Raw genomic sequence first — 17,437 nt, forward strand, 5'->3', positions numbered from 1 at the left:
GGAGAAGGGCACGGAGCGTACAAGATCCAGAACAGTGAGAAGAGATCCGAGCGGATGATCTAGATCCAGCTCTGAGAAGTTGAGCAGCGATGGAGGAGGCGACATGGCTGGAAGGCACGGGACGAGCTGCGGGGGGCGACACATCGGGTCGCCCTGAGGGATGACTGCACCTCGGCTCAGCGGAGGGCAGGAAGCCGGATGATATCAGCCACTGCTGAAGGAACTGGGCAGGGCTCGGGAAACATTCCTGGCATTTGACAAAGCAGGAACTCCGCTGATGCCGGAATGTGCGCCCACCTGATGTCAGGGACCCCAAAGTCGTCCTCTCCTGTCAGACTTTCTATAGGTCTGTTTCTGGGAAAGTTGGGTGACATCCCCAGTATGGCCGCTAGTGCAGCTCCCACCCAGCTTTCTCCGACTCCGGAATGGTAACCTTACCTAGATAGGCTACATGCACACGAACGTTGTTTATTTCCGTGTCCGTTCCGTAGCCCCGCAAAAAAAAAAAGGAAAATGTCCTATTCTTGTCCGTTTTAGGCATTGTTACAATGGATCCGCAAAAAAAAAATATTAAAAAATAAAACGGATGGCATACGGTAATTTTGCGGATCAGCAATTTGCAGACCTCAAAACACATACGGTCGGGCGCATGTAGCCTTATCCTGTAATTGAGCACAAACCGGATCACTTATTTACAGGAGTCTGGGAAAGCTGGGTGACAACCAATATGGCTGCTGTTCCGGCTCACACAGGGATCACTGCCCGGCTTCCTCTAACTCCTGAATGCCGACTGTACCTAGTTATTCAGTAATACAGCACAAATAGGAATTAAAGGAGCCTGGAAAAGCTGGGTGACAACCAACATGGCTGCTTATTGTGCCAGGCACCCAGCTCTCCTGGACTCCTGAATGGCCAGACTGTCTAGTAATAAAATGACACCTTGACACTTAATTGCTGGGTGACAACCCCCATAGGAGGGGAAATGGCACGAATATTAGCGGTGATCCGGAGGAACAGAGGGCGGCGCGAGGACTTTATCGACTGGGGATTATTGTGCGAAAACTACTACTGAAATATAAAAGACAAAAAATAAAAAATAATAATAATTTTTTACAAATTGCAGGTGCTGCAGCACAGAGGTGACAAGGACAGAGAACCCAGATGCGCCCCAATCACCCTGAACGCACAGGAGGAGCGCGGCGGCGGCGACCTGCCCCGTACCCACCTTAGACAGCTGCCTCCTCAGGCTGAACCGCTGGACCATGGTGAACCCTTCTTTACACAAAGAGACAGGAGGGCGTGGTGGCTGCCGGCCACTAAAATGGCATGCTCCAGATGTCAGGGAGCAGGATAAGTCGGGGTGGGCGGAGGGGGCCCCCGGATCAGGAGCTCAGGACGGAGGAGAAGGCAGAGAGCAGCGCAGCCTGAAGTTCATGGCACCTCATTGTTCGAGTACTCCGCTGCCAGGGAGAGCAGGAGGGAGGGGCGCCGCTGCTCTCCACATTTCCTGTGAGTCAGCTGTGAAAGGGTATGAGACAGATGGACCCTGAAGACAATCCCCCTGATACACTATCCCCCTCCTCTTCCCCCGGCATCCACCTGACCCCCCCCCCACTACCACAATTTCATTAGCTGCAGAAATTAAAGCAAATGCATTTAGCCTGCGGGGTTCACTTACTTACAGCAGACCCTACGTGCAGCCGGGTGCATATAGTCCAGAAGCCCCTGCACAGCACAGTTCCTCCTCCTAGCAACTATCTACATTTCCCTGCGAACTGCATAAATAGCAATTCCATAACACACAACTTATGGGGAATCCCCCGTCCCGCAATCTCAGTAGGAGAGGCAGTTGCCGTTTTTGGCAGCCATGTCTAGGGAGGCAGCGGCAAAGACATCGCCCCCGGGGGGGGGGGGAAGAAGCAGCGTCCCTTGCACCCACTTGCTCCAGTTAGTAAAGGATGACATATGAAAATGTTGGGGAATTGTTAGTTAAGCGATTGCTGTATTCAACTTTAAAAAAAAAAAAAAAAAAACTGCCCCACTGCAGATATACGGAAGGTGTCAAGAAAAGTGCTCCAATAGCTATTCCCATTAATAGTTATTGTAAGCGGGCATGATGGGAGTTGTAGTTTCACAGCAGCTGAAGGTTGCTGATCCCTGCAGTGGAGAATACCCTCACCGCACACTTCATACCAATAGTTATATAGCATCTTATTATGGAGTTGTTACTTAAGCCATTTCCTTGCATTTTCTAAATGTTCTCCAGGGCGGGAATCAGAGTAAGAATAACACAGTGGCCGTGCTGTTGGGAATGTGCAAGACTTTCCCACCTTCTCTCTCAATAGAGATGAGCGAATTTCATATTTAGAAATTCGTTCATGCTTCGTTTGTTGGTAAAAGGTAAATTGCGTCATGGATTCCCGTTACCGCGGACCATAACGCAATTCGATGACGGAATGCCTTTAGAGGCAGGAGAGGACTCTCCTGCATAACGGAAACTGGAGGGATCCTTTTTGCAGCCCATAGACTTCTATTATGACGGAATGAATAACGGAATGCCTCTAAAGGCATGCAGTCAGAGAATTGCGTTATGGTCCGTGGTAACGGAATCCATGACGCAATATCACCTTTTACCAACAAACGAAGCGTGAACGAATTTCATAAGCAGAAATTCGCTCATCTCTAGTGACAACCGCCCTTTTTTCTTGAAGGGTTGTCACAGCCACACCCCTTTAAAGGAACATTAACCCTCAAATCTGCGACTTGCTAAAAGCGTATCAGCATTAGAAGAGCAGCAGCGGATATCAGTCACACGTATGATGTACATGTCTCTGGAGACGTGGTGTAAAGTAGTGTCCGGGAGGGGGAAGCGCGGTGCACCTCCTGAAGAACACAGCCGGCACCGGAAATGGCCGATAAAGCAGAATACAGTCTATTGCCCCCTGTTATCAGCCATTTCAGGGGAGAGGATGACTGTAGGACTGGAGAATACAGTCTATTGCTCCCTGTTATCAGCCATTTCAGGGGAGAGGATGACTGTAGGACAGGAGAATACAATCTATTGCTCCCTGTTATCAGCCATTTCAGGGGAGAGGATGGCTGTAGGACAGGAGAATACAGTCTATTGCTCCCCGTTATCATCCATTTCAGGGGAGAGGATGACTGTAGGACAGGAGAATACAGTCTATTGCCCTCTGTTATCAGCCATTTCAGGGGAGAGGATGACTGTAGGACAGGAGAATACAGTCTATTGCCCCCTGTTATCAGCCATTTCAGGGGAGAGGATGACTGTAGGACAGGAGAATACAGTCTATTGCTCTCTGTTATCAGCCATTTTAGAGGGGAGGATGACTGTAGGACAGGAAAATACAGTCTATTGCTCCCTGTTATCAGCCATTTCAGGGGAGAGGATGACTGTAGGACAGGAGAATACAGTCTATTGCCCCCTGTTATCAGTCATTTCAGGGCAGAGAATGACTGTAGGACAGGAGAATACAGTCTATTGCTCCCTGTTATCAGCCATTTCAGGGGAGAGGATGACTGTAGGACAGGAGAATACAGTCTATTGCTCCCTGTTATCAGCCATTTCAGGGGAGAGGATGACTGTAGGACAGGAGAATACAGTCTATTGCTCCCTGTTATCAGCCATTGCAGGGGAGAGGATGACTGTAGGACAGGAGAATACAGTCTATTTCCCCCTGTTATCAGCCATTTCAGGGGAGAGGATGACTGTAGGACAGGAGAATACAGTCTATTACTCCCTGTTATCAGCCATTTCAGGGGAGAGGATGACTGTAGGACAGGAGAATACAGTCTATTGCTCCCCGTTATCATCCATTTCAGGGGAGAGGATGACTGTAGGACAGGAGAATACAGTCTATTGCCCCCTGTTATCAGCCATTTCAGGGGAGAGGATGACTGTAGGACAGGAGAATACAATCTATTGTCCCCTGTTATCAGCCATTTCAGAGGAGAGGATGACTGTAGGACAGGAGAATACAGTCTATTGCCCCCTGTTATCAGCCATTTCAGGGGAGATGATGACTGTAGGACAGGAGAATACAATCTATTGCCCCCTGTTATCAGCCATTTCAGGGAAGAGGATGACTGTAGGACAGGAGAATACAGTCTATTGCCCCCTGTTATCAGCCATTTCAGGGAAGAGGATGACTGTAGGACAGGAGAATACAGTCTATTGCCCCCTGTTATCAGCCATTTCAGGGAAGAGGATGACTGTAGGACAGGAGAATACAGTCTATTGCCCCCCGTTATCAGCCATTTCAGGGGAGAGGATGACTGTAGGACAGGAGAATACAATCTATTGCCCCCCGTTATCAGCCATTTCAGGGGAGAGGATGACTGTAGGACAGGAGAATACAGTCTATTGCCCCCTGTTATCAGCCATTTCAGAGGAGAGGATGACTGTAGGACAGGAGAATACAGTCTATTGCCCCCTGTTATCAGCCATTTCAGGGGAGAGGATGACTGTAGGACAGGAGAATACAGTCTATTGCTCCCTGTTATCAGCCATTTCAGAGGAGAGGATGACTGTAGGACAGGAGAATACAGTCTATTGCCCTCTGTTATCAGCCATTTCAGGGGAGAGGATGACTGTAGGACAGGAGAATACAGTCTATTGCCCCCTGTTATCAGCCATTTCAGGGGAGAGGATGACTGTAGGACAGGAGAATACAGTCTATTGCCCCCTGTTATCAGCCATTTCAGGGAAGAGGATGACTGTAGGACAGGAGAATACAGTCTATTGCCCCCTGTTATCAGCCATTTCAGGGGAGAGGATGACTGTAGGACAGGAGAATACAGTCTATTGCTCCCTGTTATCAGCCATTTCAGGGAGAGGATGACTGTAGGACAGGAGAATACAGTCTATTGCCCCCTGTTATCAGCCATTTCAGGGGAGAGGATGACTGTAGGACAGGAGAATACAGTCTATTGCCCCCTGTTATCAGCCATTTCAGGGGAGAGGATGACTGTAGGACAGGAGAATACAGTCTATTGCCCCCTGTTATCAGCCATTTCAGGGAAGAGGATGACTGTAGGACAGGAGAATACAGTCTATTGCCCCCTGTTATCAGCCATTTCAGGGGAGAGGATGACTGTAGGACAGGAGAATACAGTCTATTGCTCCCTGTTATCAGCCATTTCAGGGGAGAGGATGACTGTAGGACAGGAGAATACAGTCTATTGCCCCCTGTTATCAGCCATTTCAGGGGAGAGGATGACTGTAGGACAGGAGAATACAGTCTATTGCCCCCTGTTATCAGCCATTTCAGGGAAGAGGATGACTGTAGGACAGGAGAATACAGTCTATTGCCCCCCGTTATCAGCCATTTCAGGGGAGAGGATGACTGTAGGACAGGAGAATACAGTCTATTGCTCTCTGTTATCAGTCATTTCAGAGGAGAGGATGACTGTAGGACAGGAGAATACAATCTATTGCTCCCTGTTATCAGCCATTTCAGGGGAGAGGATGACTGTAGGACAGGAGAATACAGTCTATTGCTCCCTGTTATCAGCCATTTCAGGGGAGAGGATGACTGTAGGACAGGAGAATACAGTCTAATGCTTTCTGTTATCAGACATTTCAGGGGAGAGGATGACTGTAGGACAGGAGAATACAGTCTATTGCCCCCTGTTATCAGCCATTTCAGGGGAGAGGATGACTGTAGGACAGGAGAATACAATCTATTGCCCCCTGTTATCAGCCATTTCAGGGGAGAGGATGACTGTAGGACAGGAGAATACAGTCTATTGCTCTCTGTTATCAGTCATTTCAGAGGAGAGGATGACTGTAGGACAGGAGAATACAATCTATTGCTCCCTGTTATCAGCCATTTCAGGGGAGAGGATGACTGTAGGACAGGAGAATACAGTCTATTGCTCCCTGTTATCAGCCATTTCAGGGGAGAGGATGACTGTAGGACAGGAGAATACAGTCTATTGCCCCCTGTTATCAGCCATTTCAGGGGAGATGATGACTGTAGGACAGGAGAATACAATCTATTGCCCCCTGTTATCAGCCATTTCAGGGGAGATGATGACTGTAGGACAGGAGAATACAGTCTATTGCCCCCTGTTATCAGCCATTTCAGGGGAGAGGATGACTGTAGGACAGGAGAATACAATCTATTGCTCTCTGTTATCAGACATTTCAGGGGAGAGGATGACTGTAGGACAGGAGAATACAATCTATTGCCCCCTGTTATCAGCCATTTCAGGGGAGAGGATGACTGTAGGACAGGAGAATACAATCTATTGCTTCCTGTTATCAGACATTTCAGGGGAGAGGATGACTGTAGGACAGGAGAATAGAGTCTATTGCCCCCTGTTATCAGTCATTTCAGAGGAGAGGATGACTGTAGGACAGGAGAATACAGTCTTTTGCCCCCTGTTATCAGCCATTTCAGGGGAGAGGATGACTGTAGGACAGGAGAATACAGTCTATTGCCCCCTGTTATCAGCCATTTCAGAGGAGAGGATGACTGTAGGACAGGAGAATACAATCTATTACCTCCTGTTATCAGCCATTTCAGGGGGGAGGATGACTGTAGGACAGGAGAATACAGTCTTTTGCCCCCTGTTATCAGCCATTTCAGGGGAGAGGATGACTGTAGGACAGGAGAATACAGTCTATTGCTCCCTGTTATCAGCCATTTCAGAGGAGAGGGTGACTGTAGGACAGGAGAATACAGTCTATTGCTCCCTGTTATCAGCCATTTAAGGGGAGAGGATGACTGTAGGACTGGAGAATACAGTCTATTGCCCCCTGTTATCAGCCATTTCAGGGGGAGGATGACTGTAGGACAGGAGAATACAATCTATTACCTCCTGTTATCAGCCATTTCAGGGGGGAGGATGACTGTAGGACATGAGAATACAGTCTATTGCCCCCTGTTATCAGCCATTTCAGGGGAGAGGATGACTGTAGGACAGGAGAATACAGTCTATTGCCCCCTGTTATCAGCCATTTCAGGGGAGAGGATGACTGTAGGACAGGAGAATACAGTCTATTGCCCCCTGTTATCAGCCATTTCAGGGGATAGGATGACTGTAGGACAGGAGAATACAGTGTATTGCTCCCTGTTAGCAGCCATTTCAGGGGAGAGGATGACTGTAGGACAGGAGAATACAGTCTATTGCTCCCTGTTATCAGTCATTTCAGGGGGGAGGATGACTGTAGGACAGGAGAATACAATCTATTGCCCCCTGTTATCAGCCATTTCAGGGGAGAGGATGACTGTAGGACAGGAGAATACAGTCTATTGCTCCCTGTTATCAGCCATTTCAGGGGAGAGGATGACTGTAGGACAGGAGAATACAGTCTATTGCTCCCTGTTATCAGCCATTTAAGGGGAGAGGATGACTGTAGGACAGGAGAATACAGTCTATTGCCCCCTGTTATCAGCCATTTCAGGGGAGGATGACTGTAGGACAGGAGAATACAGTCTATTGCCCCCTGTTATCAGACATTTCAGGGGAGAGGATGACTGTAGGACTGGAGAATACAGTCTATTGCCCCCTGTTATCAGCCATTTCAGGGGGAGGATGACTGTAGGACAGGAGAATACAGTCTATTGCCCCCTGTTATCAGCCACTTCAGAGGAGAGGATGACTGTAGGACAGGAGAATACAATCTATTGCCCCCTGTTATCAGCCATTTCAGGGGAGAGGATGACTGTAGGACAGGAGAATACAGTCTATTGCTCCCTGTTATCAGCCATTTCAGGGGAGAGGATGACTGTAGGACAGGAGAATACAGTCTATTGCCCCCTGTTATCAGCCATTTCAGGGGAGATGATGACTGTAGGACAGGAGAATACAGTCTATTGCTCCCTGTTATCAGCCATTTCAGGGGAGAGGATGACTGTAGGACAGGAGAATACAGTCTATTGCTCCCTGTTATCAGCCATTTCAGGGGAGAGGATGACTGTAGGACAGGAGAATACAGTCTATTGCCCCCTGTTATCAGCCATTTCAGGGGAGAGGATGACTGTAGGACAAGAGAATACAGTCTATTGCCCCCTGTTATCAGCCACTTCAGAGGAGAGGATGACTGTAGGACAGGAGAATACAATCTATTGCCACCTGTTATCAGTTCTGACATGGTTGATAGAGCCATAGTCTGCACTCCTCAGTCCTACAGCCTCCGGCCATTCTTCTCTCTGCACCTTTCAGTTCACAAAGCAGCAGATTTCACACTAGACAAACCATGTAGAATTTATTTTTTAAGCTATTAAAAATCCACAACTGAACATGCCCTAAGAGCCACAATTTGTGACAGCATGCTGGGAGTTGTAGTTTCAGAACAGCTGGAGAGTCATGCAGCATTAATAGCTCAACGCAAAACATACTGATCCAGTTATCAGCCTAGAAAAATGGCGCAATCCTGGCACAGATCTAAACTAAAGCGCCGGATGTATAATGAACGGGCGCCATCACATGCAAAGGAGGGAGACGTCTGTTATGCCGCAATCTGCTCCCACCGTATCACACTGCAACATTTTGAGGAATGTGGCGATCGTTGTTCTAGCCATGAACTCGGCGCGAAGTTTCCAAGGTGAAATAATCAGATAATCAATAGGAAACCTTTTTTTGGCAGCTCGGGGCAGGAGAGGTTAAGTGCGATGTGGAACCGGTTGGAGCGGGGAGCGGCTGCACAGTCAGTGACTAAAGCTTATTGTTCTCCTGCGCTGATATTCAACTGCTCAGATTTCTATAGAGAAGGAGTCTCCAGCCAGTGGCAAAACTACAACTCCCAGCATGCAGGCTGTCAGAGCATGCTGGGAGTTGTAGGCTAGAAACATACAGAAAGCCACAAGTTAGAAATCATTGCGAGACAGAGACGTCTCATTGCTAGGGGTGCAGTAAAGGCCTCGGGCTGCGCAGGAGGTGACACAAGATGATCTCCGGAGGGAGGTGCAAAAAAAATCATTTAAGGCCCGACTCACGACGTCATCGCACAGGACGACACAGACGACCTTAACGATTCCGCTGCTCCGGTGACGTCTCGAGTGGAGGTTCTGAGATCTGCTCAATGACTGACGGGTTTCTCGCAGGTCGCATCGTTTTGTGTGATTCCTGACTGAAGACTGCATGCACTCGACCATTTTTTTGATGGTCATCACACCACCAGTTTCAAAACCACTGGAGTCTATGGAGCTATTCACACGGGTGTTTTTTTAACAGCCAGTGAATAGAGGCTGTCAAAAAATAAATAAAAATAGGACTCGTCCGATTTTTGGCCGTTTTCACGGCCAAATGGAGCCCATTGAAGTCAATGTGACCGTTTTTAACAGCCGTATAGACAGGACTGCAGCTGTCTTAACGGCCATTAAAAAATAAGTACGCTGGTGCAATATGGCCTTTTAGGGGTTAAAAAATAAATAACTCACCTCATCCACAAAAAAAGAAACCACGCTCAGTTTTTCATGACCACTTTTCAACAATTTGTGCATCCATTTTCTGGCTGGCTGTCTTTAATGCCTGTTTTGCATCCGTTTTTCATGCATGTTAAAAACGGATGAATTTCATAGCTTTTTTTTATAAAATCCCCTCCCCTGCAGTATACATAATGTCCCCCATAGTGGTCCTGTAAGGTTTGTTTTTAGCAGTTGGGGGGCATCTCATCCACTTGCACACACAAAGGCGGTAGCTTCTCCCACGCGATCACGATGGGTGGACGTGATGACATCACCACACTCTGCGCAGGTCCTTCGGAATCACGAGAAGAGTGACTGCCTCTACGCGTGCAAGTGGATGAGGCAAGTGATTATATTATATTTTTTTCGTGCTAAAAACAAACATAACAGGATCACTATAGGAAATGTATACTGCGGGGGATGGGATTTTATTTATATATAAAAAAAAAAAGCAAATGAAATTCACCCATTTTTAACGTCCATGGAAAACGGCCATTAAAAACGGACAGCCAGCCATAAAATGGATGCACAAATGGTTGAAAAAATGGTCATGAAAAACAGAGTGTTTCCGTTTTTAACTGCGTCGTAAGGTTTACACTTTTCCTTGTATGTGAATGGTCCTATTCACTGAACGCAAGCAGGTATTTAAAAAATGGTGAAAAGCAACGCAGCCTTGTGGAAAAGACAAACAACGGGTCAGATTTTGTAGCTAGAAGTTGATGCCTTTTTATGACTGATCCAAGTCCTTTCCCATCGCCTCTGCAGGACGCAGCGTCTCTACGGAGAACCCCTTTAAACCCAGTCCTGAAAACATCTGGGTGACACCCACCATGGCTGCCATTCCAGCTCTGACAGTGGACGCCACCAACAGCCTGGCATACACCCCTCTGCTGTTTTATCTAGACAGATTTGCCGCCCAGAACAGCTGTGTGATCTTTATTAGCGGACATATTGATTGTTTTCCCAGGGACAGATTAGAGCTATTTCACGAAATAGAAAAACACGGATGCCTTTTTCCAAAAAACAGCGCCACACCTGTCCAGAGGCGGTAGGTGGTATTGCAGTTCATCCCCTTTCCCTTCCATGTGTCTGAGCTGCGATACCAGATCCTGCACTGGGGTGGCGCTGTTTGTTTTACTGCTGTAGATTCCGTTACGGTCCTAAGAGCAGCGCAGACCGGGCACGAGCCGCTCCGGCATCCAGGCGGGAGGCAGCAAATAGCCAGGATTCTTGGCATGTCTTGGGTATTAAGAGACGCCCGGTTTAATCAGCCAGGATAACAGGCCTTAAACAAGGCGGACATCTGGAACAGATTAATCTTTTGGGCAGATCAGGTCATCATACCCCTTCCCCCCAACCAGTTGTAGAGGGCATCTCAGTATATGCCACCAGACGCAGGCAGCTGCCGTTATTTACAGTCATTTTAGGCGCAAAACATAAATAAAAAGTATTCAGAACGATTTCTGCCCCTGAGGGCATCCTTTCACGACAAGGCCCCTTCCATTCTGTGACAGCAAGCAGGGATCTTGAAAAGGTAGTAAAGCGCTTTAACCACCTGTGGCCAGTTGATATCACTCCACTAGGGGGCACAAGAGCTGGCACAGGCTACGCCACCGTCTGGCAGACTCTGCCTTGAAAGACCAGGGCAAGTTTCTCCAGCAAGGAACTGGTTAACCTCTAAATCAACACCAATTATGGTGGAAAATACCCACTTTAACGTTAATCGCGGCTTCTCTGGTGACCGCGACCTGACAAATCTCCTCCAAATCGTCTGGGGTTTCAGTGAAACACAAACATTTGGAGGGGGATGGGGGTCGTGTGACACGTCTGGGCGCAGAGGAGCGGGCGCACTGCCAGGGGGAGCAGAGCAGGCGCCGCGGGGTGTAACCAGGAGTTATGGGACAATGATGATGCAGCGGCTCGTGTGAGGGTTGTAGTACGGTCTGATCCACACTGCTCGCATAAATAGCAACTCCCTAAACGACAGGCCTGATGGCTTTCAAGAATAAAAGAAAAAGAATTAATAAAATCCCTATTGAAATCAGTGTCACACACCCAGAGCAATTTAACTTTTACTTTAGTCGCATTCAGAGCTGCATGCACAATTCTGCCTCACATGACCTAAAAGGGGTTCTCTCACTTCAGCAAATGGCATTTATCATATAGATATTGTGAAAACAAGGCCCTTACTGAATGTATTGGGATTCTCCATATTGCTTCCTTTGCTGGCGGGATTCCTTTTTCCATCAGGGTTGGTTTCCATGGTTACGACCACCCTGGAATCCAGCACTGGTGGATGTGTTTGCACACTACAGGAAAATCCAATGTCCACTTTAATGGACTCGACCAACAGAGAAACCGACGCTTTTTCCTATAGTGTGCAAGCACGACCACCGCTGCTGAATTGCAGGGTGGTCGTTACCATGGAAACGAGCGGTGTATAGTATGATGGAAAAAAGGAACCCAGCCAGCAAAGGAGGCAATATGGAGAATCACAATACATTAGGAAGGGCCTTGTATTAACTTTCTCTACATGATCAATGCCCTTTGCTGAAGTGAGAGGACCCCTTTAAGCAATAGGCAGTGTGCAGCTTAGGCTACTTTCACACTAGCGGTTTTGCTGGATTCGGCAGGGTCCAGCAAAAACGCTGCCATTACTGATAATACAACCGCCTGCATCCGTTATGAACGGATCCGATTGTATTATCTGTAACATTGCCAAGACAGATTCGTCATGAACTCCATTGAAAGTCAATGGAGGACGGATCCGTTTTCTATTGTGTCGGAGAAAACGGATCCGTCCCCATTGACTTGCATTGACGGATCAGTCTTGCTCCGCATCCCAGGACGGAAAGTAAACAGCAGCATGCTGCTCTCCGGTATGGGAACAGAACATAATGCATTTTGGAGCGTTCTGTTCAGTTACATTTTGTCACCATTGACAATGAATGGGGACAAAACTAAGGATTTTTTTCCGGTATTGAGACCCTATGATGGATCTAAATACCGGAAAATATTAAGGCTGGTGTGAAAGTAGCCTTAGGCTGTCAGTAACAGACTTCTGAAACTTCATTCCAGTTCTAAATGCAGCTCTGGACGTGACTGGAGTACAAGACGCCATTCTAAGGTAAGAATTATTGGGGTGCAGATAGGTGTACCCCCACGATCAATCATAAGCTAGCCATACACATAAGGCCTCATGCACACGACAGTATCAATTTTGTAACATAGTATATAAGGCCTAAAAAATCCCTCCGTCCAGTTATCCTGCAGGTTCCTCCAGAGGAAGGCAAAAAAAAAAAAAAACTGAGGTAGAAGCCAATTTTCCTCACAAAATTCCTTCCCGACTCCAATCAGGCATCAGACTAACTCCCTGGATCACCGACCCCTCTCTAGTAGCTATAGCCTGTAATATTATTACACTCCAGAAATACATCCAGGCCCCTCTTGAATTCCTTTATTGTACTCACCATCACCACCTCCTCAGGCAGAGAGCTCCATAGTCTCACTGCTCTTACCGTAAAGAATCCTCTTCTATGTCTGTGTACAAACCTTCTTTCCTCCAGACGCAGAGGATGTCCCCTCGTCACAGTCACAGTCTGAGGATAAATAGATGATGGGATAGATCTCTGTACTGACCCCTGATATATTTATACATAGTAATTAGATCTCCCCTCAGTCATCTTTTTTCTAAAGTGAATAACCCTAATGTTGATAATCTTTCAGGGTACTGTAGTTGCCCCATTCCAGTTATTACTTTAGTTGCCCTTCTCTGGACCCTCTCCAGCTCTGCTATGTCTGCCTTGTTTACAGGAGCCCAGAACTGTACACAGTCCTCCATGTGTGGTCTGACTAGAGATGTGTAAAGTAGTAGGACTATGTTCTTATCACGGACATCTATGCCCCTTTTGATGTAACCCTTTATCTTATTGGCTTTGGCAGCAGCTGCCTGACACTGGTTTCTACAGCTTAGTTTGAAGTTCACCAAAAATCCTAGATCCTTTTCCATGTCAGTGTTACCCAGTGTTTTACCATTTAGTATGTACGGGTGACTTGCATTATTCCTACCCATATGCATAACCTTACAATTGTCAGTGTTAAACCTCATCTGCCACTTATCTGCCCAAGCATCCAATCTATCCAGATCCCTCTGTAGCAGTATACTGTCCTCTGTAGTATATATACAGTATACTGTCCTCTGTAGTATATATACAGTATACTGTCCTCTGTAGTACACACACAGTATACTGTCCTCTGTAGTATATATACACACAGTATACTGTCCTCTGTAGTATATGTACACACACAGTATACTGTCCTCTGTAGTATATATACACACACAGTATACTGTCCTCTGTAGTATATATACACACACAGTATACTGTCCTCTGTAGTATATATACACACACAGTATACTGTCCTCTGTAGTATATATACACACACAGTATACTGTCCTCTGTAGTATATATACACACAGTATACTGTCCTCTGTAGTATATATACACACACAGTATACTGTCCTCTGTAGTATATATACACACAGTATACTGTCCTTTTCAGTGTTAATTGATATTTTACTATGCAAGCTTTCTACAAGATCATTAATAAATATATTGAAGAGAATAGGGCCCAATACTGACCCCTGAGGTACCCCACTAGTGACAGTGACCCAATCTGAGTGTGTACCGTTAATAACCACCCTCTGTTTTCTATCCCTCAGCCAGTTACTTACCCACATACAGACGTTTTCTCCCAGTCCGAGCGTTCTCATTTTATATACTAACCTTTTATGTTGTACAGTGTCAAATGCTTTGGAGAAGTCCAGATATACGACATCCATTGATTCGCCGCTGTCAAGTCTAGAACTTACCTCCTCATAGAAACTGATTAAATTAGTTTGACATGACCGATCCCTCACGAAGCCATGCTGATATGGCGTTATTTGCTTGTTTTCATTGAGATCCTCCAAGATAGCATCTCTACGGCCTCTTTCAGACGGGCGTTGCGGGAAAATGTGCGGGTGCGTTGCGGGAACAGGCGCCATTTTTCCGCGCGAGTGCCAAACATTGTAATGCGTTTTGCACTCGCGTGAGAAAAATCGCGCATGTTTGGTTCCCAAACCCGAACTTCTTCACAGAAGTTCGGGCTTGGGATCGGTGTTCTGTAGAGTGTATTATTTTCCCTTATAACATGGTTATAAGGGAAAATAATAGCATTCTGGATACAGAATGCATAGTACAATAGGGCTGGAGGGGTTAAAAAAATAAAATAAAAGATTATTTAACTCACCTTAGTCCACTTGATCGTGCTGCCGGCATCTCCTTCTGTCTCCTCCTTTGCCGATGGTAGGAACAGGACCTGTGGTGACGTCACTCCGGTCATCACATGATCTTTTACCATGGTTTACCATGGATCATGTGACGACCGGAGTGACATCACCACAGGTCCTGTTCCTACCATCAGCAAAGAAGGAGACAGAAGGAGATGACGGCAGCGCGATCAAGTGGACTAAGGCGAGTTAAATTATTATTTATTTATTTTTTAACCCCTCCAGCGCTATTGTACTATGCATTCTGTATTCAGAATGCTATTATTTTCCCTTATAACCATGTTACAAGGGAAAATAATAATGATCGGGTCTCCATCCCGATAGTCTCCTAGCAACCATGCGTGAAAATCGCACCGCAGCCGCACTTGCTTGCGATTTTCACGCAACCCCATTCACTTCTATGGGGCCTGCGTTGCATGAAAAACGCAGAATATAGAGCATGCTGCAATTTTCACGCAACGCACAAGTGATGCATGAAAATCACTGCTCATGTGAACAGCCCCATAGAAATGAATGGGTCGGGATTCAGTGCGGGTGCAATGCGTTCAACTCGCGCATCGCATCCGCGCGGAATACTCGCCCATGTGAAAGGGGCCTTAGAAAACCTTCAGTTTACCCACGACAGATGTTAAACTTACTGGCCTATAGTTTTCGGACCCTTTTTGAATATTGGCACCACATTTGCTATGCACCAATCCTGTGGGCAGAGGTCGCAATAACGCCTGTACAAGCGTCATAGACACCTGTTCAGGCCATTTTACTCCCTAGAAAAAGTCTAAGGCGTACCGATACGCCTTAGACTTTTCCCTGCCATTCATAAGTGTAGTGAATGCTGTGAACGGCGCGGGCAGCGCAGCGATGCTGCCTGAGACAACCAATAACAAGGCTCTTTACATTAAGGAGCTTTGTTATTGGTCAGTTTGAGCGGGCTGCCGGAGCTTAGGACACACCGCTCTGAAGAGGGAGGAAGGATGCGCGCGATCCTTACTGGCGGGGTAAGTGGTGGTCTGAGCACCTACCCTATAGTGATGAGTCTGAAGCGCTCAGCCGAGCGCTCCTCCCTGCTGAGCGCGGTACTGAAGACGGCCTCAATAGAAGGTCTAGGGGACCGTCTCCACTACCGCAGTCAGCAGTGAGGAAAAGTGGCTGAGCGCTTCAGACTCCTGCTTATAGAAGTCAGCGGGGGTCCCAGCTCTGGACACGCCAGCAGGAGACCTCCATAACGACAGACCTGTCACCCGTAGACCTCTGTCGCCTGTCAGCTTTCTTATGAATCCATCAAGGATTCATTGCAGCATGTTCCATCAGACGCTTATAAGGATCTCTTCTGTAATGCGGTGCTGCATGTGGCCATTTACAGCCTCCAGGACATAGTCCCTCTGCCAAGTGCATGAAGTCCTCACTGTAAAACTGTATAATCCAATAACCACAGCGGTGGTGGCTTTTTTGTGGAATGAGATAGGGCAATGGGTCATGGAAGACAAACTCCCCTTTATAGCAAGATCAAGCATAACACAAAAAGATAAGCCTCTAGACCAGGGATCAGCAACCTCCGGCACTCCAGCTGTGCTGAAACTACAACTCCCAGTATCCTCCTTTCACTTCTTTGGGAGTTACAAGAACAGCTGAGTAAGTGTGCATGCTGGGAGTTGTAGTTTCACAGCAGCGCTGGAGTGCCAAAGGTTGCTGCTCCCTAGATCAGTGGTTATCACTGCGTGATGTCATCATCCAGATCCACAACATGTGCCCGGGTCTTTCGCTTGTGCCCTTGGCACCAGCATGCACCACCATCCAGCCATGTCTCACCATCCATTGTGCCTGTGTCCTGCTCCGCCAGTGCCTCAGGTCTCTTCAGAGTCTACCAACAGCCCCGGTGGCACGACATACTCACCTGAGAGCTCATCTACAAGGACGTAACTTTGGTGGGCAGCAATGGCCACGTTATGGATGGCAAACCCCAGTGACCACCGGCACAGAAACAGCAGCAAAAATTAAAGGGATTGTCCCAAGATCAACACTATTTACCTATCCATACTTGACCCAGAGAACACTAGAACCTGGTAACCAAGGTGGGACCCCCAGCGATCATGTACTTTAAGGGGACATGTCTGTTTTAGTAACTACTTGCATTTCCCATACAATAACAATTCTGGGGAGTCAATTCTTGTGACTCTATATTGTACCATTACTCTATTATTCCTACTAGAACTTATGAACTAATTGCTAGTAGTCTGCAATAAAGGTCCAGCTGGATGTTACCAGTTGACAGCACTGATTGAATAATATCAGGCTGTGCGGTGACACCCCCATCTGGACCTTCACTGCAAACTACCAGCAAGTCATTCATAACTAATAACAGGAATAACAGCGGAATGGTGCAACATAAAAAGTCATAAGAATAGATCCTCCAGGATTGTTATTACATGTGGGGGTGCAAGTAGTTACCAAAACAGACAAATCAGGAGAGGTGAGGGGTCCTCTATAACGACAGGTGATAAATATCGATCTTAGGAAAAACCCTTAACCTCATAAAATCACTGCAACAGGGACCTCAGCGGTGCCGACCCCCTCAGAGCAACAGGGACCTCAGCGGTGCCGACCCCCTCAGAGCAACAGGGACCTCAGCGGTGCCGACCCCCTCAGAGCAACAGGGACCTCAGCGGTGCCGACC

General features: G+C 47.2%; 1 protein-coding gene across 3 annotated transcripts in view; it reads right to left on the reverse strand.

The window, feature by feature from the left end:
- Window positions 1-17,437, reverse strand: part of TMCC1 (transmembrane and coiled-coil domain family 1) — a 91,921-nt gene that overhangs the window by 47,063 nt on the left and 27,421 nt on the right. The window contains exon 1 of one of the 3 annotated variants that reach the window (XM_040408370.1): window positions 1,226-1,500. The exons of the other annotated variants lie outside the window; for them this stretch is intronic. Coding sequence (XP_040264304.1) covers window positions 1,226-1,264 — 39 coding nt within the window. The 5' untranslated portion in view covers window positions 1,265-1,500. Of the gene's footprint in view, window positions 1-1,225; window positions 1,501-17,437 lie in introns of those variants that run through there. 3 annotated transcript variants of the gene reach the window in all.

This window comes from Bufo bufo, chromosome 9 (genome assembly GCF_905171765.1).
Source record: "Bufo bufo chromosome 9, aBufBuf1.1, whole genome shotgun sequence".
NCBI classification, from domain to species: Eukaryota; Metazoa; Chordata; class Amphibia; order Anura; family Bufonidae; genus Bufo; species Bufo bufo.